Genomic DNA, 26,648 nt, shown 5'->3' with positions numbered 1-26,648 from the left:
AGAGGAGGTGGCCCCTAATTCAAGACGGGGGTGGGGCGGGGAACCAACCTTCCCTTCTGCTCCCAGAACTACCCGCTGGGCTGCCCTGAGGAAGGGCCCCTGCTGCTCTGGTCTCATCTCTGGTATTTGCAAAGAGCCGGGGAGAAGGCTTCCATGGGGCTGCACAGGGTTGCCCACGGTGGCCTCTGCCTCTTCCCTCTGGAATGAAGGTCCCTCACGGAAACCCCAGTCTGCTCTGGTCCTATCCAACTTCAGGGAGCCCCTCTCCACCCACCCCTTTCCTGCCTGAGACCACGCCACTCCCAGCCCCTCTCCTGGTGGTCCCCGGGAACGGGGTCATTGCAAAATTTGCTCGGCTTCAAAAGGCTGGAAGGGCTCCCCAGGCACCTGCCTGTTGGCAAAGACCCACCCCTGGCATCACCCTGCCCTGTGGCCTGTGTGCGTTTGGGCAAGGGAGCACGTTTGTCTGTCCTCCAGCCCGCCAAGACCTCCTCAGGGCTCTGGGCACGGGCCCCCACATCTCAGCCTGGTGCTGTCCTGCCTGATGGAGACTAGCTCTGTTTCTGTCCTCGGGGTGGGGGGTGGGGACTGCTCCCTTCCCCTCACCTCCATTAAGCTACCAGCACCATCCTCAGGGCCTGGCCACTTCTTCAGAGATGACCTTGCGTCTGGAGACCCCCCCAACCCCAGGTCCAGGAACAGATCCTGGGACTGCCTTGCTGGCCTAGACCCCACCCCCTGACAAAGGCTGAGATTGCTGCAGGGGGTGGGGGCGGTGTTTCGGCTGGAGGAGCCCTGTCCACTGGGAGGGAGAACTTTGTTTCCCGAGTGCTCATGCTGGCTGCACGAGGCACCCCTGTGACCCTCTGCTGGCCATCAGCCTGCTTGTCCAGGACCCCGCCAGCCTCTGTGCCCCTGTCTGGAGAACAGGACACCCAACTGCCAGTTTGCATTTGTTCAGACCCTTGGAGGCTCCATGGCTTCTCAGGAAGGAACACTTTTCTGCCGAACAGATGACCCCCACCACCCCCCTGCCATCCAGAGCCAGGCACTCTCCCTCCCACTGGACCTCACCTTGGCCAGAGGTAGCCAGCTTGCGCCTGGTCCCACAGTGTACAGCCCCACCTGCGCCGTTTCTCCGTGGCCCTAGCTGCTGTGTCCCCTGGCTACACATGCCCCAGCCCTCCAAATCCAACCTGGCCTTTAGAGGCCAACCCCCTCGCCCCAAGCCTTCCCCGGTGGCTTCTTGCTTCCCAGCTCTAAGCCCCTTTATGTCTGAGCAGGAAGGAGCCCGAGGGGCCACTGAGGCTGGCCCCTTCCAGGACACCTCCAGGGACTGCTCAGCCCGAATGAGCAGAGTCCAGAGATCAGCAACGGAGCCCACCCCGACTCTGCCCCGAGTCTGAGGGACGTTGGAAAGTCAGTTCCCCTTGTTAAAAAAATTCAACTGAATAAATGTGGAGATCTAATCGGCTTTATTCAAAGACCTGCGAATGGGGCAGCATCCCCCCTAACAGGTAGAAAGGAGCTCTGGAGAGTTGTACAGAATGGAAGGTTTTACAGGCAGAAGGGGTGGAGGGGACAAGGGAGCTGAAAGAGTGGACTGTTTCAGAAAGGTCACCTTCCCTTAGGGAAGGCAGGGATCTTATCCGGCAGATGACCTCACTGGTGCTGACCAGGAAATTCCAGACTGAGTCCACTCCTGGGAGAGGCTGAAACTGCAGTGAGGTTAGGTGTTAAGTCTCGATTTGCTGGCAGGGGGCTTGGCACAGGTGACTCCATTCTGGGCCTGTTGTCTCTCTTGGAGCACCTCCTCGGGCCTTGGAGAGGGTTGGACTGGGTCTCTGCAGTGGTGTCCAGCTCTGAGCCTGTGGTTTATACATTGAACATTTACTGATCATCTTCTAGAAGCAGGATGGGGTGCCCCACCACGGTCCAGTGGTGGGATGGAGGGAAGCACACAGCTGTATATAGGGTAGGCCAGCAGAAGGGCACTGTGCACTATGTCGGTACTTACCCACCTTCTTTCCCTCCCTCCTTGCCTTCCTCCCATCTACCCATCCATCAACGTCCTGTCCAGCCATCCACCTACCCACCCGACCACTAACCACCCAGCCAGCTTCCCATTTACTCTCCTGTCCACACATCTACACACTCACCTCTCTACCCACCCAGCCAGCCATCTCGCCCCCCCGTCCGTATCCCCTATTCACCCATCCACGCCCTCATCACCCATCTGCCCAACCACGTAACCCAGCCAGCCAGCCCCAGAGTGTAAGTGTCTGATGATTAGCTTTTTTGATTGGCAATGTAGGCGCGTGGCATTAAAGTCTGGATTGCCGTGGCATTCACTTGAAAGACATCCATCTCAATAAACACGTTGCCAGCTTCCCAACTAGATGGAGAGCCAGGCTGCCCCTCCCATGTTCCACTCTAGAAGGTCCCGGGTGACCTGATGACCAACTGCTCTAGAAACCTCACCCCCACCCCCAACTCCAAAAAGTTAGAGTCCGAGGTCCACGCTGCCTCCCTCTCTCCCTGAGACCGAACTCTGTGGCCCCAGGTGTGCATATGACCTCCAGGACCTGTGAGTAAGAAAGCTTCGTCAAAGCCCCCTGACGGCTGTTGCTGAAGTGTGTCCTGTCATCATAGAAAGGACCACCAGGGCCGGTCCCGCCATGACATCGGCCTCTGTGGGGAAATGCGGTCTGGTGGCCCACCACCAGTAGTTGGGGCCCAGGGGAGGGCCCGGGCATCCCCAGCATCTCTATCCATAGGTTGAGACCCACACAGAGCAGCCCTCTACTGACATGTGCTCACCCACCCAAGACCCATCAAGAGCCTAAAGCTCTTGACCAGATGGGGCAGGGAAGCAGGCAGGGTGCCCAGCGTTTACAGAAGACCCCTTGGGACAGGTACCAGACCGTGTGGCCGAGAGCAGGTGGTGGCGGCCAGCCCCCCAGTCTGCAGGTCTGGCCTCACCACCTGCTTCCTTCAGCCCGTGGGCCAGTTGACTTCCAGGAGCCTGGGCAACTGGGTGGATGGCATCCCAGCACCCCACGTGCATTCTTACACTGCCCGCAGGGGCCTTTGGCCTTTGGTGCCCCCAGGTCATCCTGGGCGAGGCGCCCTCACCCCGCTCCTGCCGCTGCAGGGGCTCACACACCCCAGGGAGCGGGAGGCACCACTGTGGTGCTCAAGACAGTCATCAGCTTTCTTCCAGTCCCTGGTTTTATGGACTCCAAGGGGCTGCCAGAGTTATAAATAGATGTTCTTGAGCTAAAAATAGCCTCGCTTTAGCGACAGCCCTGTGCTTCTAGTTTTCCGCCTCTTGAGGGCTCCTAGGGATGCTGGATTCAAGGACCTGCCTCCGCCCGCAGAGAGGGGCCGGCTGAGCCCTTTCCCTGTCTCCTGCTTCCTCTTCTCTCCCAGCCTCCTGAAACACACACATCCTGCACGCACGCGTGGGCACGCACACACACACACACACACACACACACACACAGGTCTGGCCTGCATCCCTGGTTTGGGCTCCCTGCCGCTTGGAACTGGGGAAACATCCCCGGACTCAGCAGGCCAAAGCTCCAAGTAGGCTTAGACCCCCTTGGAGGCCTTGCACGGCATTAGCCACAGACGCTTGGAGCTGAGGGCGCAGACCTGTCCGCAGCCACTGCAGCCTGGGAGATCTGTTCCCAGGATGTGCCTGAATGCCTGGAGTCGTGCTTGGCACACAGTGAGCTTGGTACGCAGGAGCTGTCGTTATAGTAACGGCCAGGCAAGCGCTGGAGTGACCCAGAGGAGTCATGTCTGAAAAATCTGTCCCAGGAGAGCATTGCCTGAATGCCCGGAGCTGCGGTTGTAACCACACCGGGCAGACCCACCTCAGCCCCGCCGCAGGGGCTGCCGGAGGCCACGGGCGGCACGCTCGCTGCAGATGGGCCAGCCGCTGCAGCCCATGGGCCCCGGGTCCCCCGGGAAGGTCTGCAGGCAGGGCAGGGGCTGTCTCCAGGGAGAAGAACCCAGTGGCTGGGGACAAAAGTGGGCGAGTCACCCCACAGCTTCCACCAGATACCCTCGCGTGCCTTTGGTCCCTGTAGCACACACGTGTGTTCTTTCAACAGATGATTTAAGTAATTGAAAAGTTGGTAGCAAACACTCTGTGGCCAGACCCCGGTTCTGTTGGAAAGGAAGGCTGTCGCGTGGCGTTCAGGCTTGTGCGTGCACACACGGAGGTCTGCAGAGACTGGCCAAGTGTTCCGGTGCTCACACCTGGGCAGGTGGTGGAGGGGCAAAACCATGATTTTATTGGACATAGTTGTAACTTTTTAAAATTTTCACCTGCAGGTAACGCGACAAACAATGGTGTTCTAGATTCTAGCGTGCAGCTGGGGCCCCTTCCCCACACCGGGCCCTCCCCCAGCACGGCTCCCCCACCCTGCCCAACCTGCCCTCAGGGTCCCAGGCAGTGAGTCCTGGGCAAGTTGGTCTGTGGCCCCAATGCCTCCTGGCCTCAGGAAGCCTTCAGGGCCACGGCCCCACGCTCTCCGCTCCACCCACCCACCAGCCTGAAGAAAGAGGCAGCCAGAGGCATGGAGAAAACATCCATCTCAGGATTTATTACAACACGTTGTTTCCAAATACAAAAGAAGGGGACAGGACAGGGAGCAGAGTGTGGCCGCGCTGGGGGAGGGGTCCTGGGGCAGGAGCAGGCCACCCGGTCCAGAGAGACTGGGAGCCATGCGGGGGACCTGCCACCTCCCCTCCGCAGGACTTTCCAGCAAATATTAGGAGGGAGCGGGGACCATCCTGGGGCGACCCCCAATGCCAGGGCCGGGGTGGGGGTGGGTAGGAGGGCTGAGAGACTTGGAGAGGCTGGGGCCCGGCCCCTGCCCCACCTCAGGCAGTGTGTGGAAGTGACCGGGGAGGGGCTTGTGCCAGGGCCCGGTCCCCCAGGACAGGAGAGGGGATGGCCGGGACAGGACCTCCCCCCACATTGCAGCTGCTCACTTTGGGGTGACCAGAGCCTCAAGAGCAAGCACCCCCCCCCCCGCGCTCCAAGACCGAAGTCACCAGAGATGCTGGCGGCCCTAGAAAAAGGGCAGAGGGCAGAGGGCAGAGAGAGGAAAGGACAGGGGCTGTGGGACCTGCCTCCAGAGTTTGGGGCCCAACCAGTGGCCCCAGACCACTGTCTCCTGGACAGCACAGGGGTGGGGCGCGGAGGTGGGGACCAGTGCATCCTCCACACCCAGGGTCACCTCAGAAACCCAACGCGATAGACAGACAGAAGGCAAGTTTACATAATCAATCATAATAATAATTAACCAATAATAAATACTTAAACCTCTAATCCATAGATTGCAAACACAACGATGATAGCTTATTTTCTTGGGCAACGGGGTGGGGACAGAGGGAATAGGAAGAGGACTTTTGCTTAAAGGAGGGGTGACAGGTGCACAGGGCTGCAGGTCAACAGAACAAACGGAAGAAACAACCACAGGGGCAGCTGCCCCAAGGACTCGGTCTGCCCAGCCGCCCTCCCGCCAAGCCCCTGGCCTCTTCCCAAGGCTACCAGCCCCCTCCACCCACTAGACTCTAGCACATCTGAAGGTTGGGGGACATCTACTGCCTCCAAAAGCCATGGGTCCCAATGACCCAAAAGGGTGCGAGGCGGGGGGCAGCTGGGGTTTTTTCCCTGCCTTTACCGCCAGGCTGGCCCACCTGGGCCAAAAGCCACCTGGCATGTCACCGTGAAGATACCAGGGAGACTTCAGAGGAGAGCTCCCCAGGAAAGGGGAGTGTGGGAGTGCTCTTCTCCAAGGACCCTGTGGAGCTAGGGGCAGGCATGGGGGACACCTGCATCTGCCCACCCCAGGGGCCTTTATCTGTCTGCAGAGGGCTCTCCCAAAGCTCGGGACCCCCATTCCCTGGCAGCGTAAGGGCCTGACAGGTGCTTAACTACCCCCTCCCTCTGCAAGGCAGCCAGCCCCTCACGGAGGCCCTCCCCCTGTAGGAACACACCTGAATTCCAAGTCTGGCCGGGGGCCTGGGGGCTGAGTGGGGGAGGAGCCCAGAACAAGACTCTAAATCCATCTGCCCTCTGACCAGTGGGGCCAGCACTGGTTAGCCCAGCTCCTCCCGCCTGATACCCCCCGCCCCCCCCCGCCGGGGCCGAGCTCCTCTCCTCCTGTGGTTTCCCCCACCTGGCAGGTGGTGGGGGTGCTAGGCGGCAAAGCGGAGGAGAGGGGAGCGGCCTCTACGGAACAGCCTTGCTGAATCCACGACACTGGACGAGGGCTCAGGCAGGAGTGGGGGGCATTGCACCTCCACCCCTGCCCTGGGGACCCACATCATCTGACACTCAAGAGCCCCATTCACCGAGCCCCTATCCTGTTCTATCCCCAGCCCCTCCAAACACCCTAGCCTCTCTAGGCCCAATGCCAGTCAACACCGACCAGGCAACAGGGTGGGGTGGGGTGGGGGGGGCAGGGGGGCAGGTGGTGGGGGTGCCTCCAGCTGGTAGAGCTGCCTGGGCTATACCCCAGCTCCTGGGACACTTCCCCCACCTAGACTTTGGTGCAGAGCCCGAGAAAGGAGCAGAGGAGGAGGAGAGGAGGGGGGCGGGGAGGGACCTGGAGGTTTGCGGCTCAGTTTGTGGCAAAGTTTTTTTTCTCCTTTTTCCCCTTTTTCTTATGTAAAAAGTGCACGAAAGCTCGGCAGCCTCTTTGCAAAGATCAGCAGTTTCCCGGGGGAGGGGGCGGGGAGGGGACCCCAGGCCTGGCACCCCAGCTTGGAACTGAAGGTGGCCTCATATTGCTTAGAAACGTGTGTTTCAGTTTAAATACCAGACAGTAAAAATAGAGCTCCGAGGACCGCCCGCACTGTTGCCAAATCATTGCCAGAATGAACAGCTTAAATAAATAAAAAATCGAAATATTTACTTCTCGATAAAAATCGCAGTAAAACCATTTACCTTTCTTTGCATTATATATAATATATATTTATAGTGGGCCCGGCTGCTGGCGGCCCAGACTAGGGAGCCGAGGGCAGCGGAGCGCCGGGCGCTGGGTCCCCGGCCGCCGTCAGGACACCTCGATGACCTCCACGCTGCCCGAGAAGCTGGCCTGCTTGCCCAGCGCTGCCAGCTCCTCGCCGCGCGCGCGCCCCTCCACCATGCCCTCCTCGAACTCCATCTGGCAGCTTCGGCGTTTGAACTGCGTCTCCGGGGCCGTCTCGTCCGGCCAGCCGGTCCGCGCGTCCCGGGCCTCGGCCCTTGCCGCCTCCCGCCGCCGCAGGTCGCCGCCCCCTGCGCCCTGCGCGCCTGCCCGGCCGAAGGGTGCAAACCGCGCACCGCCCACGCCCTGCGCGCCCTCGGGGCTGAAGCACCAGGGCCCGTCTGGCGACGGTGTGCCGGGAGAGTCGAGCGGCGGCGCCCAGCTCCCGGGGCCGACCGGCTGGCCGGGGCCAGGGAGCCCAGGTGCCGACAGGGCCGAGAGGCCGAGCCGCGGAGTCTGCCGAGAGGCATCGCCGAAGTTCAGGCCGAGGCCGTGCGCCGGGGACCGTGCCGGGGAGCCGGCTGGAGGCCGGGGCCGCCGGCGGAGGCGCGGGCGCGTCTCTGGCGCCGCGTCTGGGCTGTCGGGGCCCGGCGAGGGCAGGCCCAGGGCGCCCCCCGACGGGCTGTCCAACTTGCAGAGCTTGGGGGCCTCCCCAGGGTCTGGGGGCCCGGGGTCGTCGGGCCGCCGGCTGGGGGCATAGGCCGACTTGATGTCCAGCGAGAAGGAGCGCTTCAGGCGGTTGGTGTCCTGGAGGCGGTCGGAGGAGAGGTGGAGGCCCCGCAGGCCCTGTTGCAGCGCGCTGGTGGCAGGGGCCGCGGAAGGCGCGGGCAGCTCCCCGCCGGCACCGGACGCGCCCTCCCTGGCTGCGCTGGCCGCCGCGCTCCCGGTGGCAGCGCTCTCTGAGGTAGGTGGTGGCAGCGGCGGCAGTGGGGCCGCAGGGCCCGGGAGGGGCTCGGGCGTCCCCGGGTGGGGCGCCCCGTCACCCTGCAGGGCAGCCAGCAGCTTCAGGCTGCGCTCATACTCCAGCAGCTGGCCCAGGAAGTTGAAGTTGGGCGAAATGGATGGGCGCCGGTCCTTCACGAACCTGGGGAAGGCCGCTGCACTGAGACGGGGCTCCCTGCCCGGCCCCATCCCCCTGCTCTCCCTGCCCCCTCCCCGCTCCCCCTGCGCATGCTTGGGCACACAGCTGGTGTGCAGACCCACCCAGGAGTGTTGGATCCGGGCTCCGGCCTCCCCTCAGAGGCAAGGGCCATCCCGCGGCTAGTGGGTGGAGACCGGGAGGGGAAAGGCCGTTTCCAGCCGTAGACTTCTGGGCCCAGGAAGAAAGGAAAGGCTACCTGTAGGCATCATCGGAGGACATGCCCATGGTCTTCATGATATAAGCGATGGCGATGGTGGCCGAGCGGGAGATGCCGGCCAGACAGTGGACAATGACTTGGCAGCTGGACAGCTTAGCTTTATCTGGAGGCAGGGGCCACAGGGGCCGGGTGAGGGCTCAGGGTGCTCGGCCCGACCGCCAACAATCCCAGCTCCATCTCAGGCCCAAGCACTGGTCGTCACAGTGCTTCTCCCTGTCCCTGGGCACCCTCCTCGAGGAGACCCCCCGGCCCCCGCAGCCCCACCAGGAGGGCGCCACCCCTCACCGATGAACTCGATGGACTTGTCCAGCCAGGGCAGCAGCTTTTCGCAGTAGTTGTCGTTGATGGGAATGCGCATGAAGCGGCTCTCACAGATGAAGTCCGGCTTGGGGCAGGAGCTGCTGGCATTGAGGACGTAGCTTATTCCGTTCTGGGTCATCAGATCCTGAAGGGACGGGAGGACAGGCTGGACAGGGGTGCCCTGGAGGTGGGAGCCCCTCCCACTTCCACCTTGGCGCTCAGAGCCTCCAGCAAGAGGGGGGAGGCTGCAGGGGGGGCAGGGATGCTGGTCTGGGGCTAGCGCCACCCACAGCCTGAGGTAGCCTCCCAGGAATGTTACGGCTGCCTGGGCGGTGGCTTTACCCTCTTCCCTCATCACAATTTTAAAACACGGGATTCTTTAAGTGCTGGCCGGGGGCCCGGTGACATCAGCAGTTTGGCATGTGGGCTCCGCCGCCTAAGGGGCTGGGAGCTGCTTCTCCACCCTGCCCTGCTCTGCTCCTGCCCCAGTCCCCTTGCATCCTCGTGCCCCCAACCCAGGCTTCTCCCACACCATGCTTATCCATCCCCTCCTTGGCTTTCAGCTCCCTTCTCCCCCGCCCCCAAACCAGCCCAGGAGCTGCTTCTGAGCTCCTGCCTCTTCCCCCACCCCCTCCAATGGCCAAAGCCCCAGCTGTGCACACACCTTGTTCAGGACATCTTTCTGAGAGCCCAAGTAGAGGTGAGGCAGGATGCGGGTCAGGCCCACACTGGGCGCAGGCAGGCAGGGCTGGGAGAGGCTCATGGGCAGCAGGGCAGCAGGCTTGCCCTCACAGAGGCCAGGGAAGCAGGAGGAGAAGGTGGCAAAGCCCCCTGCAGGAGGAGGAGCGGAGGAGACGTGGGTCAGGCAGTCAGCCGGCTGGGGCACAAAAGCGAGCCCAGGGCACCTGACCACCCCTACATCTCGGCCACAGCCTGGACCCCCAGCCCAACGTGATGCCAGGGGGTGAGCCTCTGGCCTGAGCACCTGGAGTCAGCGCTGGGTGCTGGAGGGCTGCTGTCACCAGCCGAGGTGCGCGTGCTGTGCACATATACAGCCACCCCTACGCCCACATTCCTCCCCAGGCTAATGAGGAGTTGGCCCTGCTGAGGACGCCGCTGTGATGCCTGTAAATGTGGGGTCGAGGTGGCGGGCCGGCCTAGCATGTGCAGGACCCAGGCAGGGGTGGGTTCCGATGCCACGGAAGGCCCCTGTTGAGGGTGTGGATCTTCCGTGCCCGTGGCCGGGGGTCAGCCTGGGCCTTCCTGCCTCTCCCCTGGGCTGATGCAATCCCTCCCTGACTCTAGTTGGCTGGGAGCCCTGGGCCAAGCTTGGGTGCCAGGACCAGGAGGCAAGGGCTTCTGAGGGGCCCTCCTGCCCCTGGGTATGACATCACCTGCTAGAATTGGCACAGCCTGCAGGGGCACCTGTGCTCCAGTCAGGGCTCCCTCCTGCCCGGAGGACAGCACCAGAGGATGGGCCAAGAGCGGGGAAGCAGGGCGTGCAGCGGGCACGCATTCTACACGTGGCTGGCAAGTGCCGACTGCCTTCCCTGCACGTCCAGGTCCTGGGCCACAGGTCAGTGGAAGGAGCCCCTCCCCTGGCCTCAAAGCCCCAAGTGGGAATCCCCAGTATGTCTCTGCCCCCGAGAGTGACCACGGGCGGAGCTCATTCCACCCCTGGCCCACTTCTGCACCCTGCCTGCCACACAGCACAGTTGCGAGCCTCAAAGGAGACAGGGGCTGTGAAGATACACTGAGAGCTGACCGGCCCACACCCAGGCAGCTGGGTGACCGCCAGTTCCTGCTAGGGTGAGATGACACTGCCTGGTGGCCACCCTGGGGCTAACCACATTTGTGGGGACATGACGCCTGTGGACATTCCCTGCCCTCAGTGGACTGCTCCATTACAGAGTTCAACTGGACGGAGGCCTACCCTAGCGCACTGGAGGAGGCAGGGGAGTGAGGCAGGGTCCCAGGCCATGAGACCCCCAGTGCTCTTTCCTGGTCTCCAGAAACAGCTGGGGCCAGAGACCTGGCTGATTTCCCAGGACAGAGACGCCTGGTGCCCTCAGCCTTCACTCCAGCCCAGCTCAATGGCCAGTTTGTACAAACCCCCAACCAGAGTGCCTGCCAGGTGTGTTCCTTGTGCCCCCAACAACGGCTTGCCTTTGGCGGGGGCTGTGGTGATGCGGGACCTCCAGGCTGAGGGAGTGGAGGCACCAGCCTTGGAGGAGAAGCTGTCCCTACCTTGGCAGCCTGCTGGCCGGACAGGGAGAAGTGTCTGTCAGCATCACTGACCACACAACTCACAGGTGAAAGCTGACCTGGGTGCTGGGCTGGGCTCCCGTTTACTGGCCAGAGCCAGGGGTCCCCTGGATGTTCCTGCTGGAGGACAGCAACCCCCACCCAGGAGACGCAAGGTACACAGGATCTCTCCTAAGTCGAGGGGTGGGGGCCTGTATTCCACCAGGAACCTCCCCCACAAAGGGGAGGTACAAAGGTGATCTCTGGACAGGTGCAGACCTGCCAGTTTTACCTGCAATCCCTCAGGTAAAGCCCCACAGGGCTGCCCCCCTCCCCCCGCAGAGCCAACGGGCTTGTGGTGACCCCCCACAAACCCCCTATCGATGCCAAGTACAGCAGACCCTGAGGCCCCGCCCCTCCAGTGATTTCAGGACCCCTCCCCCCAGGTTCTGGATTACAGGAGAGGGCACCTTGCGTTGAATCAGTGGCAGCAGGCCTGGACCCTCTGCGGGTGTCAGCACTGCTGGCAGCGGGCAGGCGCCCCCATCCCCTAGGCATCCCCAAGGGCACCTTCCTTCAGGAGGGATACCCTCCTCCCTCTGCCTCACAGCTTCACAGCTCGCTGCGACGCACAATGGAATCCCGGATTCGCACAAAAGCTCCTGCCCAGGACGCACCGAGGCCACCGACCCCACCGACTCCACGGGCACCGGTCCGGCCACTGCCCCCGCCCGCGGCTCCCACCAGGCGCTCTCCCACCCACATGCCGGCGGCGCACCCCGCAGCCCCCTCTGCGCCGCCGCGGTCCCCGAGCCCCGGGCAGGGTCCGCACCTGCCACCCTCCCTCCGCGTACCCTCCGCGCACCCTCCGCGCAGGGGCCGCTCCTGCCGCTGTCTCTGGCCAGGGTCCGAGGGCGGCGCGTCCGGGGTCGGGCCGCGGGGGCGCACCGACCCGGCACGGGGACATCACCAGCCCGCATTCCGCAGCAACGCGGACCGGGCGAGGGCCGCCCGCCGCTTAAAGGGCCAGACTCCCTTTCCGTCCCCGCCCCACTGGACGTCACCGCCAAGCAGCTGGAGGGGTTGGGGGGGAAGGAGGCAGCGGTCACAGCAGCTGGTTCCGGACCCCAGCGCGCCTGCCCCACTGCCCTCTCCTGCTTCCGCAACCCTCCCCTGTCACCGAGAGGGATCTGTCTGCCCTCCAGCCGTGACATCCTCCTGGCGCTCCTCAGCCCCACCCACGGAGGGGTGGGCTTCTCCCTTTCTGGCCTCGCTGAGCCCCCTCCCCCTGTGCTAGTGATCCTGGAATGTCACTTCCCCTTTCTGGCGGGGCAGCATCCCTCTGTCCCACTCAACCTGGCCTTCCCATTCTCACCGGTTCAGGGGCTGTGCTCGCCTTAGGGGTGGGAGCTGTGGGCCAGGCTCGGAGGCTGTCTGGGTCCTGATTTGGTGCCACTATGAGCCCTTCTCAGACTGCGGTGGGTCATGACTTCTGCCTGGCTTGGCCCTCAGGGAAATGGGAGCAAATACTCTAACCTCGCAGGGAGGGGCAGGCAGGGAAGAAAGAGCAGGCGGCAGCCCCAAGAGTTTAGCGAACCAAGTGGGGCACGGCCAGGTCCCAGGTGAGCCCTCCTGGTACATCCCAGCCTAGGCCTGCCCCACTGCATGCTGGGTGACGAGCCCCAGCCTCCAGAGGAGACAGGCGTTAGAGGTTCTGGGCTTTCCTGGGCAGCCTGGGAGTAAGGGAGGGCTCTGCTCTGGGACCTGTTTCTCAGACTCCCAGAAGGCCTGGTGGCTCCCACTCCTGACTAGAGAGCATGTGTGTGCGTGCAAACACACACACACTGGGGTTCCTGGCTGGGCTCCTGTTCTGCCCAGGACACCCGCTAAAAAGACCAGAGCCTCTGTCCTCTCTCCTTCTTCTCCCTACCCACTCAGCCCCCAAACTGAGCCCAGGGGGCAGTGGCTGAATCAGAGAGTCTGAAATTCTGCAGCCTCCGGTTCCCAGAGTTCACACACAGGCACGCAAGCCCCACCTCCCACCTCCCCAAGCAAGCACCGATCACCAGCCTCCCAGAGCCACACAGATGCAGGTGCCCTCTGACCGCACAGACCCAGACCCGTGTGTGGACGGCAGCACGCGCACCGGCACGCGATGCAGACCCACCAGGAAGCCTCCCACAGGCTGTGGTGAGGGTCCACGCCCCCACTGGACACCAGCGCCAAAGGCCAGCCCAGTGCCACGGCGTGCCCGCACGTAAGGGGCTGCTCAGGGCAGACGTGGTGAACGTACACCGAGGAGGGGGCTGCTGACACCTTCTTCAGCCCTCTCCATCCTCCGCCCGCCTGCCATGGCCCCTGGCATGAAGAGGCCAGGGCAGGAGCACCCACAAGGGCACCACCCTGGGACAGGCCAGCTCCCGCCGCCCTGGGACCTGGGCCACCTCTGGGAGGTGGGTTCTACAGAAGTGCTCAGCCCCCACGTACAAGAGGAAGGAATCCTCAAGAAGCCTGTGCGCGCGTGCGTGTGCGTGTGCGTGTGTGTGTGTGTGTGTGTGTGTGTGTGTGTGTGTACAGGGGGCTTCCCAGCCTCCAGGCTGCCTGGGCTGCGTCTGGGGAACAGGAAGCCCTCCAGGGACCTCTGCTGGCCCCAGGCAGGGGTCGGGCATCCTGTGCGGGCTGCAGCATTCAGAGGCATGCTCCGTCTGGGACCAGTTCTGCTGGATTGGGGTTTGCGGAGGATGGGGCTCTGCCCCCTCTCTCAGACAGCTGCAGGGGCAGGGACACATCTTTGCCCAGATCCCTGCCCTCCTCCCCGGCCACAAATGACATTTAGGGGTTTCCTCCTACCTACTTCTTCACCTGCTAGTAGTGGGGTGGCCCATGTTGGAGGGGGCTCTGAAGTGTGGGGGTCCAGGGGAGGGGACAATGGAGCCTCGGAGAACTCCAGATACTGAGACACCCCACCCAACATTGCCCCAATTCCTGCTGGTCTCTGGGCTCAGGGAAGAGAGCAAAGGTGGATCCAGAGCCTGACTCTCTGGCTACCCCCCTTCCCATAGCTAAGCTCACAGTGAGGACAGAGAGGAAGGGAGGAGAGGGCGCCCCAGAGCCCCCTGCCCCAGGTCTATCTGGAGCTCACCCGTGAGGATGGCCACGCTGTCGAAGCAGCCGTCCAGCTTGCTGAGCAGGATGGAGAGGAAGCTGTCAGCAGCCAGCACGCTGGCGTCCCGTGTGCTCTGGTCATAGACTACCACGTCCTGTGGCTCCGTGGCCTCCACCTGGAGGCCGTAAGGGCAGAGGTCAGGGCACTGCTGGGCACCTGCCAGATGCCCCCATCCCCTGCTGCCACCCACTGCAACGGGTCAGGCTATGGCAGGGAGGGGCTCCTGGCACCTTGCTGCCTGGAGGGGAGGGCAGGCTCTCACCCACCCACCCGCCCACCTCACAGCTCACACCTGGACGGGTGCAAACGCCCACAGTCACACAGGCAAGCCCTCAGAGCAGGCAGACATGGGCACGCTCCTCCTAGTGCCACGCCCTCACGCTAAGGGAACCGACACTGGGGGCCTTCACTGTGGGCCAGGCCCCCATGGAGGACGTGCAGGTGAATGTAACAGGCTCCCTGGGCACACACACGGGTGCCACAGTGATAGGAATGTACAGATGCTGTCAGGGTGGCTGAGGCAAAGGGAAAACCATCCCCTGGGGCACCGGGAGGCACGTTTTGGGGCTTCTGAGGGTGGGGTGACTTTGGGTCTGGGCAATTCCCCAGCAAGTGATGGGAAAAGTGGGGGCTGCTGCAAGAGTCCCCCTTAATTCAGGAGGCAGCTAGAGGCTGGGGTTCCGCCGCCCTCCTCCCATCCTGAATGCCCAGCCTTGGGACCAGATGCTGAGCAGCTTTTGCTTGAGTGGCTAATGCCCTGCCCCCCAAGCACACTCAGCCCCTAAGCCAGCTGAGCCGCCAACCCTGGGCCGGATGATGTCACCAGCAGCCAATGGGATTGCGCTCTGGCAGGGAGTCCTCGCTGGGGGTGATTAATCACCGGATTCCCCTCATTGAGGCTGCAGGGAGCTGGTTCTGGCCTTGGGGGGGGACTCCCCACAAGTGGCTGTGCCACCTGCGTCCTCTCACATCCAGCTCTGCTGGCACAGGGCCTGTGACCAAGACCCCTCCCCAGCTCCAGGCTGCTGTCCATGTCACTCCCCCCACTGGAGGTGCCCCCACCTTCCCAGGTCACAGGGCCAGTGGTCCCTCCCAGTGCTGGACTTGATGCTCCAGGCTAACAGAGACAGGACTGTCCTCGGCAGGTGACCTGGGACATTCTGGGGGGAGGCGCACAGAGAGAATTCTGGGTCATTCAGAACTCTAGGGGAAAGAACTGGGGGGCTGGGCACACGACGGCTCAGCATAAGCCTCTTGGCCCCCCTCCTGTCTTCCTCTGGGTTCTCACAGCACTCGGTGTGTGCCTGACCAGCTGCCATCCCGCTGCACTGCCCCTCTGTGCCTCCAGCCCACCCCTGTGCCCCCCCTCTGAGCCCTGGGCTGGGCCCCAGGGACACTGCCCCATCTTATGTGGGGAGACCTCTACCCAGGGGCTGAGTGAGGACCCAGACAGGGTCAGCAGGCTCTGGGCGGGAGGGGTGATGAATCTTATCTGGGGAGATGTTATCAGCAGAGGGCCTCCCTGGGGAGGGGCATCTGTGCACCCTAAGAGGAAGCTCAGGGAGGGGGGTGGGAGCTGCCTATGATGCCCAAGGTGTGGACCAGCTCAGAACATTCTGACCCTAGGAGCTCAGTTTGGGTTTGAAGGCAGAGGAGGGGGCGGCTGCCCAAGCAGACGGCCCCTGTGTACCTGGCCGAGGAGCTCTGCCCTTGGCCCTGGAAGTGATGGGTGCCTGGGCGGGGACCAGGGACAGGGTGTGGGTGGCAGGGGCCGGGTACCTGGCCGCGCACGGCTGGCTGGATGAGCTCAGCGATGGTCACCTTGCCCTGCTGCAGCCGTCGCTTCACCAGCTTGGAGCAACAGATGTTGACGGAGCTGAGCACGTGCCAGCTGTTGTACTCCACAAAAGAGCGGCTGTCGATGACCAGGGGTCCCCCAGGTCCGCCCCGCAGGAGGCTGGCCAGCTTCTTGGCATCCATCACCTTCCGAGGGAGCCGGTCCCCAGCCATGGTGGGGCAGTGGGCAGTGGGGAAGGGGTGGGCCCTGAAGTGAACAGGGGCTGCTCTGCAGGCCGGGGCTGTGGCCTAGAGTTCGGAGGGACCGGGCATGGTGCCAGACCTGCAGGGAGAGGCAGATGGTCAGCAGGGCTGCAGGCCCCCGGGGTGGGCACCTGGCCAGCTCCCCAGGCAGGGCCAACCTCAGAAGGGCCCATGGTGGGACCCAAGGGCACTGGAACGTTTGAGCCTGGCAGGCACCCAAGGGGGCCCTTCCTCCCTTGGGGTAAATCGGCAGCCCCTCTGGCTCTACGGAAGTCAAGTCCCCGACAGCTGAGGTAAGCAAGGACTGTGACCCACTGGACGTGGAGAGCGCTCATGAATGGTCTCATCCAGCCCCGCACTGTGCAGCTCTCGGTGATAACCTCTCAGTGGGACACAGCAAGGCAAATGGGGGACCACAGAGGGAAGGGTCTCAGGGCTTGCACTGGGCTGGACAGGCACTCTGGGCCCTTGGGCTCAGGGACACTCGCTCAATCCGGAACCCTTCGTTCTGCCCCCGAGGCTTCTGTCAGCCCATCGCTGGATGCAGACGTTCCCCATCTCTGGCCCGCACGTCTTATTCTCCAGAACTCCAGGGGAGGCAGGGCCCAGACCCTGCTCCCTGCCCCAGAACACGGCCCCCTCCAGCCCCACCCAGCACAATCATTCCCTAAGCTGACCATCTGGACCCGGAGGAAGGGGGGTCGGGGCTGCCACCACAGGGTGCTGGGCTCCTCGGGCAGGCGCCCGGGGCAGGGTGCTGGAGGGGTCTGGGGCGTGGAGGCAGGCTCCCCTGCTGCTGCTGCCATTGTCCCAGTCCTGCAGCCTGGCTTCAGTGCGTGCGGCGTGCCTGCTGCACAAAGGGTCTGGGGCCAGTTCTGGCTCCCTGCAGGAGGGGGTCACACGCTCACAGAATGGAGTGGGCAGTGTGGCAGGGTGTGCCAGGCACAGCGAAGGCCTGAGGTCTAGGGGGACCCTTCTAGGGGCTGGTAGGTCCCAGGATGGGGTGGGATGGGTGGTGCCCGAGGATGAGAGGTAAAGTAGGTGACCCAGATGTAGGGCTCTTGGGGGTGCGGGGACTCTCAGCATGGCCTGTAGGGGCCCCGAGGCTGCGGGGTGTGTGGAGGAAGTAGGAGGTGGATGCGGATGGGGGACCCCTGATCCCGGGGCAGAGAACCCTCTTGTGGGTTTGGTGCTACATACCCCCCACCCCACCTGCCCTGCCGCCTGCCAGGACTGACGTTTCTTAGGCCCACTGAGCCTCCAGCCCACCAAGAGGCGCATAGTAGGAGGGTGATGAGTTCTCGTTGGAGCTGGGGAGACTGAGGCTTGGGGAAGGGGCGGGGCCGGCCTTAGGTCACACCACCGAGACTGGGCAGGCCCAAGGCCTCTACCACTGCCATTCAGTCGGGGTCCTCCCGCCACCGCAGCCCCGCCTGGCTCAGGCACGGGAGAGGCTGGGGGGCAGATGCCGGAGGGCGGCCCGTCAGCAAGCCCCCAGCCTGCCGCTGCAGATGGTGTTGGGGTGAGGCCCCCTGCGGACATCTGTCACACTTCCAGTGAGCTCCCAGGCTGGTGGTGGGGGTGGCAAAATTCACAGAGAACTAGGTGCCAGGCAGGTGTAGACCGTGTCTGCTGGCCAAGGGCAGCCTTAGGCTGAGCCACCGGAGCTGGCCCAAAGGGAAGTGCCCAGGATGGCCCTGGCCAGTGGGTGGGGCCTTGGGATCCCATTCACAGACACCCTGCTCCCCAGGCAGGTGCCCAGGCTCCTCCAGGGTGGGGGTGAGGCCTGGGGTGCAGCTGGGGCTGCTGTCCCTTCTGAGGGCCATACCAAACAAGGTCGACAGCAAAAGAGCCCCTCTGCCAAAAGGGGTACCCCACACGCTGAGGGGGGTCTTCACTGGCTGGGGGGTCCTGTCTGTGGAGGGGGTTCCCCAGCTGCCTGGGGGTCCTCACCTGCTGAGGGGGCCCTGTCTGCTGAGGGGTGGTCCCAGCCTGTGTAGAGAGGGGTCCCCAATTCGATTCCCCTATGAGGTGTTTTGAGAAGCTTCTGAGTTCTAACGTGCATCTTGTCAAGACTGTGGCAGCCAGGCTGCAGCTGCCAGGACCCCTCCCACCAGCCTCCTGCCCTTGGGTGCATGCCCAGGTGCACTCAAGGTCCTCATCAGTTCGGTGAGGGCAGACTGCTTCCCACCTAAAGCAACAGAAGCCAAATAGAACTTCAGTGCAGGGACAAGGGAAGGGGCTGGGAGAGAGGTCCTTTGCCCTCCCCGCAGCCGATGGGCGGAAACACTGTCCTCGGGTCCTTAACTGGCCAGGAGAGGAGCTGGGGTATGGAGGGGCACCCGCTCCACAGATGGGAGTCCAGGCTGCAGGACAGGCAGGGAGGTAGGCTCAGGATGAGGGTGGGGAAGAGCCGAGCTGGGCTGCAGGGCTGCAGGACAGGGGCGGGGGCTGGAGGGGTGGGCCGCTAGGCTCCCGGGCCCAGTACCTGGTCTCAGCCCCACCTCCCACAAGGAACTCTCCAGCTTGGCCCTATTAACCGCTATAGTATTGTTATTTGCAGCCCGAGGGGGACTCATTAGCAAGTTAGCACCTCCGTCGTTGCCATGGCAACCACAGAGGTGCCAGGCAACCACTGCTCCTGCGGCACAGCCACGGAGCAGGCTGGCTCTGCAGAACGGCAGGGCCCACTCCTTGCTTCCTGCAGGTGCCCAGTAGTTGGGGCCTGGGATGACCCTGGGCCAGGTCCCCATGAGCCCCAAAGCCCAGGCGTGACATTCCACCACCCCCCCCCCTCCTCCACCTGGTCCCAATCCTCCTTGCTTGCCATGAGCACCCAGGCGCACAGGCTCCCTTATTCCCACCTTCCGGGAAGCCTTCTCCAGTGGCCAAGGTCTGGCCCAAATGCGCCTCCTGCAGGAGACCTCTTGCACTGAGCTGGCCTCCTGAGAGTGCAGCCTCACCCCCAGGGCCTCCTAGATCTAAAGCTCCTGGGGGCAGACCCTCACCTGCTGTGAGGATGGGGCGGGCAGAGCTCTGGCGGGGGTGGGGAAGCTTAGGACAGTCTTGAGCAGATGAGTGGGGCTAGAACAGGTCAGGTGGGCACAGAGGAAACAGATATCGTAGGGTCTTGGGCTTCTGTGATTTCAAGGACCCACTCCAGGCTCAGCCCGGACCTCATTCTTGGGAACGGAGGGGAAACAGTACCTATCGTCTGCTGTTCCAGAGCCCGGGTGCCAGTGGGACGGAGGCACAACCCCATATGCCCCCATCAAAGGGCTCGCTGCTGAGGAGACTCGGCTGTTCCAAGTCCAAGGGCCAGAGGCTCCCTCGCACCTGGCTGGGCACGGCCTGGGAGGCAGCAGGCAGCCCCCCTTTCCCTGGAAGGCCACATTCACAGCGCGGCCTGGCTTCTGTGTCCTGCTGTGCATGCCAGGACGTGCCCCTGCGCAAGCTGTCCACACACCGTCGGCTCACCTCTTTCCCACGAGGCACGCCAGCCCCTCACGCAACTACTCACATGCGGACGTGTGTGCGCAAGTGTGGTCACTGGGTGCAGCCACCCGCATACTCTGCATGCTGAATTCCCCCAGATCCGGGGCACCCAAACCCCAGGGGCCAGCTCCAAGACCTCTTCACACTGTTGGCTCCCCGGCACAGGTCCCTGAGCAAGGCACGCATGGCCAGAAAACGCCATCTGACGGCATCTTCACCAAGGCCTTCTGCTCAGCACCTACTGGGGAACTCGTAGTGAGCTCCAGAGACAACGGTCAGGACCATCAGCCATGGGCGGGCTGCGGCTCTCACTCAGAGTGGGGTTTCCGGCTCGAGTGGGACCTGGCACACAGAGGCAGGCCCTGGGGAGGATCTGGCAGTGGGGGCCCCCACAATGCTGAGATGTCCAGCTCACTGTGACCCAAGGGGGCACCTCTGGAGACAGAAACTACTGCACAGAGAGGCCAGGATCCTAGAGACTGGTAGGTGGCTCACACCTACTCAGTTCATTTTCCGCTCATCTTCTCTCATCAGGGATCCCCAAAGGCTCTCACCCGTTCCCGCCTCATCTCCCCGGGCTGAATGAAACAGGGCCCAAGCTGGCCTTCACTCTGTCCCGGAGGCGCCAATGGCAAGGCCAAGCAGAGCCAACTTGGTGTGGGGAGGCCATGGGCCTGGGAGACAGTGGTGGGGGGGCTGTGCCCTCGGCTCACAGGGGTCTGGGCAGAGCCTGCGGTAGGAGGTCTCGGCACATGGGTCCTTAGAAGGGCACGCTCAGGACCCTATGCATCTAGGTTTCCTCTGTTCCTGCCTGGCTTGTTCTAGCCCTACTGATCTGCAGGACTTCTGGTCACCGTCCCCCCATGCTACACACCGGGGCCACCCCGGGACATCTACCGGTCACTGCCTGGAGCGGTCCAGGCAGAGGCGGACTCAGCCCATGCGGTCCTGGTGGCCAGAATCCGACCCATGTCCCTCTCGCTGTGGCTTTTGGCTCTTTCCTCTCCTTTCCCTCTGAGCTGCACCCTCTGGAGACGCAGCCATGATACCCTCTGGCTTCCACGCCCCCTTGGGCCCTCTGTCCAGTTGAAACATCTGGGCCCCAAGGTCAGCCTCAGCTGGAGAGGAGAGGATGCTGGGTAGGGTTCTGGAGCAGAGGATGACTTCCACCATCTTTCTGCATCTGTGTGCACGGAAGCCGCTGTTCCTGGGGGCAGCCTCTGGGGCACAGGAGCCTTCGGGGGGGGGGCTGAGGGCAGCAGGGGACTAGAACCTGCCCAGCAACTCTCCAGGAGCCCTTGGCTGACTGCAGTGGGAGGTATTCAGTCAGACTTCAGGATGAACTCCCAGCTTCTGGTCACATGATCTGCCCTACCGGGCAGGTGCTTATTAAGCATCTGAGGAGTGAATTCCTGGGACATCTGTCCTCCCTGAGCAGGGTGGGGGCACTGGATGCTATGCTCCTTTGCTGAACTGCCCTTGGAGCAAGGTCTGAGGGAGGCAGCGGGGAGTGCATGGACCCTCCCACCTCCACTAAGACCCCCAGGGCAGGGGGTGCAGCAGATCACGGCTCCCCTAGCCTGCAGCACCCCACATCCACTCCAAGCTGCACCGCAACACTGTGGGCGCCACATTAGACCCTGCCACCTCTCTCCTCCAGCCCACGGAGTCTCCCTGCACCCTGCAATCACTGCAGCACCCAGGCCCCCAACTCCCCCTGCAGAAGCCAGTACATCTGTGCCGCAGGAAGTCAGGAGGCAAATTCTCCCAGGAGGGGTGACCTGGTGGGGGCTGGGCCCACTGTTGCCCCCTCCTGTCCGGGCCAGACTCTTAGGGACCCCTCCCCACCAAGGTGGGCAGACAGGCTGAGGGAGGCTGGTTGCACTCAGCCTGGCAGTGCCAGCCCCTCCCCCAGCATGCGCTGTTGCCTCTGCGGCAGGCTGGCGGATGGTCTTTATTCTGCAGAGGCCAGCTGAGCACCCTGAGGTGGGGGTACCCGTGGCCGCCTGGCCAGATAGGGGACATGGCTCTGCAGCCCCTCCCCACCGAACGCGGAACGGGCCCTTTCCTGAGCTTCCCACAGGCTAAAACCCTGCGCTCCTTTGGTCAAGGCCTGCATCCCCAAACCCCGGGGGCAGGGACGACCTTCTCCAATTTGGGGCCTCCATGGCCGGGTGGGGGTTATCCCTGGGGGTCTGGGGCTCTCGCAGAGGTCCGTACAGATCCACGCTGGATCGCAAGAGGCCAAGGTCCTGGATCATCACTGCATGCCCCTCCCCCCACAAAATAAGGGATTTCGAGGAGAAAGGCGGCGAAGCGGGGGTGTGGGGGGCAGCGTGGATCAGGCCGGGGTCCCCTGGGCTCTGTGAGAGGCGGGGGAAGGGCTTCCCGGGCCCATCCGCGGCGTCCCCCCAGCCGGGCCGCTCACTTAGGGGCCGCCTCCTCTTCCCGGGCGCCCGCCGGGTGCAGCAGACCCAGCGCTCCCGACTCGACGCCCACCGGCCGAGCCCCCTGCCCGCGCGTCCCTGCGTCCCCGCTCGGCGTCCCCGCTCACCTCGCCGTCGCTCGCGTCCGGGGCGCACGGGGACCCGCGCCCGCTCAGCGCGCCCACTCGGCCGCGCCGCCCATGGGCCCGGCGGGGGCCCGCGCAGCCGGGGCAGGGGCCGGGGGAGCGCGCGGGCCGCGTCGCCGTCGCCGCCGTCGCCGCGCCGCCGCGGGGAGCTGCTCGGGCCGGGGCGCGCGCACTGCGGCGGGCACACGCGCTCGCGGCGCGCATCCCACCCCGGGCTCGGCGGGCGCGGCCGGTGCGGCTCCGGCGCGGCTCGGGCTCCGGCGTCCGGGCGGGGGGCGCGGAGCCGGCTTGGCCGCCGCGCTTGGCCGCGAGTGACAGGCCCGGGGCGGAGGGCGGGGCCGCCGGCGGGGATGAGGTCATGCCGAGCGAAAAAGGCCCTGACGTCACCTGCAGCCAATCAGCGCGCGCGGCTCGAGGGCAGGTGACGTCAGCCTGAGCCAGGCCGCGGGTACAGATCTGAGGCGGCGGCCGCGGGGGGCGGGGGGCCGGGCAGGACGCCGCCCTCCGCCCTCTGCCCTCCGCCCCTCGCCCGGGCACTGGCTCTTAAAGGGACCGTACGGCGTCCCTCCGTGCCGCCAGGGACTCCCACCTCCGGGAAGCCTTCCCAGCTCAGGCGCCTGGCCCCCCACCCGGGGACGCCCGGCCTCGCGGCACTCACGCCCGAGGCGGGGGGGCCGGCTAAACGCGTCCCGGAGCGAGGGTCTTTCCCCCTGCCGCGGCAGGGTCGGAGCTGGGGCCTCCTCCCCCTCCCCGCAGCCTTTGTTCGCGCGGGGCCTGCAGGCCCGGGAGCCCTCGCCAGCCTGGGTACCCCGCCGTGAGCTAGGCCCCGCGAGCACTTCACCTGCAGCACCTACGCTGACCCTTTCCACGACCCCCGGGGTGGGAAGCTGGGTTTCCACGTTACTCGGCAGGAAACTGAAGCTCAGAGGCGAGATGGTTTGTGTCGGGTCACACATCGGTCCTCCGGTGAGGGGGTCCCCAGTGCAGCGCTGTCCCCCGAGCCCCACCGGATCACCTCCAGCCCCTGACGCTTGCAGTGAAAAGCCGCCCCTAAACAGCGCTCATCGGGGTCCACCCTGACAGTGTGTGTTCTCCCCCACCCCCAGTGAAGGCTGTTGAGGGCCTGCCCCCGGAGACCTCGGTGGGGAAGCAAGCACTGGGGGCCGGGGCGCCGGGAGTCCAGAGCGGGAACAAACATAGGTAATTACACCTTGAGCAGGGTTGGGCCGGAAACAAACAGGGCCCAGACACAGGGCGGTGGGCGGTCTGGAGGCCACCCCGGGAGGTGACATGAAGCAGAGACTGGAGGCTGTGGAGGCTCCGGTGCCCCCCCTCCCCCCAGGCAGGAGAGACCTGGAGGAGGTCAGGGAGCTGGAGCCAGGAGAGCCAGGAGAGGACACGCACTCAGGCATCACTGAGGCACCAGGTACTCACTGAGCACCTTCTGGGGCCAGGCCCTGGCTGGCACCGGGGAGTTAGCTCTGAGACAGACGACAAAGACCTTTGCCCATGGGCTGACGGAGCCTTTGAAGGTAATTATTTTTTTGGGGGGGACGTGTGACTAGACAGCTCTGTTTCTAACACCCCTCCTCCAAGGCTGCCTGATGGAAAGTGAGGGTCTTTCCTCCAGCCTGGAGCCCCCTGGCCTTGGCAGGTCTCCCAAGGCCTCCTTGGGGCTCTGAGAGGGGCTTGGGCCCCCAGGGAGTGCAGCCCCTTCCCATGGAGGGAGGGAGCTGGGACGCAACTCTTAGCCATCCCTGGCTGAATGAGGGGTCACAGAAGATGAGCATTCAGGACTCCAGAGCCTTGTGTGGGGGTGTGGGAGGGCACTGGGCCGCAGGTGGGCACTGGCCAGAGCTCTGGGGCCCCTTTTCTGACCGACCTTCAGCTCTGGAGACTAGGCAGTGCCACCGGCAGCCTGAGTTTTGCAGGGAGGTGTTTAGGAAGCGCCTGGGGCCTCCTTCCTCGCTGGCAGAGGAATGTCAGGGTAGCTGTGTATATGGGGTGCTTGGGGGGGGGGAGTGAGTTCCTGGCACAGAGCCAACACCGAGGACAAACAATTATCTGGGCCTGTCCTGGAAGGAAGTGCTGGCAACCCAGAGGCTCTTTGGGGCTGGGGCTGGCGCTGGGTTCAGGTCCTTCCTCTTTCTCTGCCCCTAGCTGAAACCCGAAGAAGAGGGCCCTGCTGAGAAGAGAGGTCCTGGCCAGAAGCAGAGCCTGAGCTCGAGGGATGCATGCCCAGGTCAGTGCCGGGGGTGGGGGGATGCAGTGGGGCCTCACTGTTTGGGCTCACTCCAAGTCTGAAAAGTTCTGGGCCCTGGGAGGGGACAGGAGGATTCAGGCTGAGCCTCAGGTGGGGCCAGGTGGCTGCAGGGACACACGAGGCCCTTGGGAAGCAGAGGCAGATCCAGAAGGGCATGGGGCTGGCTGGAGTTGGGAGGTTGTCAGTGTTTAGACTGAGGAGCTGGGCTTGCTCCCTGGCCAGGCGCAGGATGAGCCTGGGAGAGGAGGAAGGTGCACGGTGCCCAAGTGGGCTCCTCTTGGGCCCAGCCCAGGCATGGTCAGGGCCCTCATGTGGCCTGGGAGTGCCCATGGCCCCAGAGAACTCTGGCTGTGCCCTGGGCAGCTCCTCAGTAGGCCTGAGCAGATGGCAGTAAATTGAGGGGCATGTGGTGGTGTCCTCTCTTCCTTCTGGAAGCTACAGGAGGTGAGTGGGTGGGGGTGGCATGCAGCTTTCTGGGGCTCTGCCTAGCCAGGGAAGTATGTTTGGGCCATGATTGTTTTATAATCCTGTCATTTCTCCTGCAAAAGAGCACTTAAAACCTGGAGTTTTGCAACAATGGGGCAGAGGGTTAGGGAGGTACTGTGATTTTCCAAGGCCACGAGCTCTGCCCTAGGTTCTTTCCAGCCCCCATCTAAATTCTATCCCCTAGCTCGCCGCCTGGGGTGCTGAGACTCCCGCTCTAAGGAACGGGCCATGGAGGGGCTGGGGCGGCTTGGGGAGGGCTTGCGGTGCGAGACCTGGACGGTGCGTGGAAGGGAACACCTCGCGGGGTTTCCAGCTCCCCAGCCAGTGGCCGCTGTGTCAGGCGGGGTCAGGTGCAGGCCCGGCTGCCCGCTGGGCCCTGTCTCCCTGTCGGTGACGGCGGCCCCGTGGGCCGGCGCCTCCAGCGGTGGAGCAGGACCCCGCGCGGGGCCGGCGAGTCGGTTCGAATCGGCCCCGGCAGAAGGTGCAAGAGTCCGGCAGGTGCGGGCGCAGCCGGACGGTCCGTGCGCGCCCTCTGCCGCCCGCCTGCACCCGACTAGCCGCGGGGAGGATGCCGAGGGTGGACTTTGCTTAACGCATCCTCTCCGCGCAAAAAGAAAAGCGGGGTCCGCTTTTTCATGCTGATTTGCAATTCAGCGTTTCAACCGATGACTCATAGTAAACGTGTATCCATGGCATTACTTTTCCCACAGCCTTTTTTTTTTTTAAGTAGTAGTTAACAAAACGCACATCTCCGTTGTCCGAGGAGGTGGGCTTGGACAACTGTATGCACCCACCTTATCACCGCCCACATAAGGCCTAGAACATTCCTGTCACCCAGGGAGTTCCGTCACTCCCTTCCAGCCCGCCGTCCCCTCGCCTTTTGACCCAGCGCTCAGCTCAGTTCGCGCTGCCTGTCCCTGAACTTCGCAGACGGGGAAGCCGGCTTCTCCAGGTCCAGGAAGTGCTTTTGGGATTCATTCGGGTACCTGCTTTCCCGCAACCAGGTGATCAATGTCTGTGTGGTGTTGCATTCTAGGCACACACGATGATATTTGAAGGACTTTTCTATACTTATCTGGCGGATTATCTCCATATTTTGGCTATCACAACCGGTGCAGTGAGCCGCATCCTTCTCTGTTTTTCATTACACATTGAAGATTATTACTCTTTCCTGGGTTTTAATCATGATATTAAAAAGAACCTGATAAACACAGAGAATGACGTAACAAACATCTTGCTCCTAGACCCAACCATGTCAGCAGTTTTCCGGTTTTGCTTCAGATTAGAAAAACAACAGTCTGGATCCTGGTGGCTCCCTGGTCTCTTCTGCCCCTTGTCCGGAGGCAGCCTCTGTTCTGAGGGGTGGATGTCTTCCCGGCTCTGTCTTTATCATGGAACGATGTGTATAGGTCTTGCATACAGCACATGACCTTAACTTGTGTGCTTTTAAATGTTTATGTACAAGGATCAATGGCACAACATTAGTCCTTCAATTTGCTTTCTTTTTCATGTTCTAGCCTGTTTATCCTTGTTGATGCGGGCGAGTCTACCCCATCCGTTTTCACTGCTGTACGGGTTTGCATTGAATGAACAGACCCGTTACTTAGCCATTCCTCTACTGATGGACGTTTAGCTTGCTTGCAAGTTTTTGTACATGCAGCAGTGTTGCAAA

At 63.4% G+C, this 26,648-nt stretch overlaps 1 protein-coding gene across 2 annotated transcripts; it reads right to left on the bottom strand.

The window, feature by feature from the left end:
• Positions 1-6,482: 6,482 nt before the first annotated feature.
• Positions 6,483-16,370, bottom strand: DUSP8 (dual specificity phosphatase 8). Of its 2 annotated transcripts, none has more exons than XM_040639673.1 (6): positions 15,900-16,370; positions 14,097-14,235; positions 9,375-9,541; positions 8,696-8,855; positions 8,390-8,513; positions 6,483-8,136 (listed from the first exon to the last, which is right to left on the bottom strand). In XM_040639673.1, the coding sequence occupies exons 1-6, from the start codon at positions 16,128-16,130 to the stop codon at positions 7,080-7,082; spliced, it is 1,878 nt and encodes a 625-aa protein (XP_040495607.1). In that variant the 5' UTR covers positions 16,131-16,370; the 3' UTR covers positions 6,483-7,079. The 2 variants fall into 2 exon arrangements, with proteins under 2 accessions (XP_040495607.1, XP_040495608.1); XM_040639674.1 differs by having other exon boundaries at positions 15,942-16,370.
• Positions 16,371-26,648: the final 10,278 nt, after the last annotated feature.

The sequence above is a fragment of the Ursus maritimus genome, unplaced genomic scaffold (genome assembly GCF_017311325.1).
Source record: "Ursus maritimus isolate PB19 unplaced genomic scaffold, ASM1731132v1 scaffold_23, whole genome shotgun sequence".
Classification (NCBI taxonomy): Eukaryota; Metazoa; Chordata; class Mammalia; order Carnivora; family Ursidae; genus Ursus; species Ursus maritimus.
The sequence above is the reverse complement of the archived record's forward strand: the minus strand, read 5'-3'. Positions and strand labels throughout refer to the sequence as shown.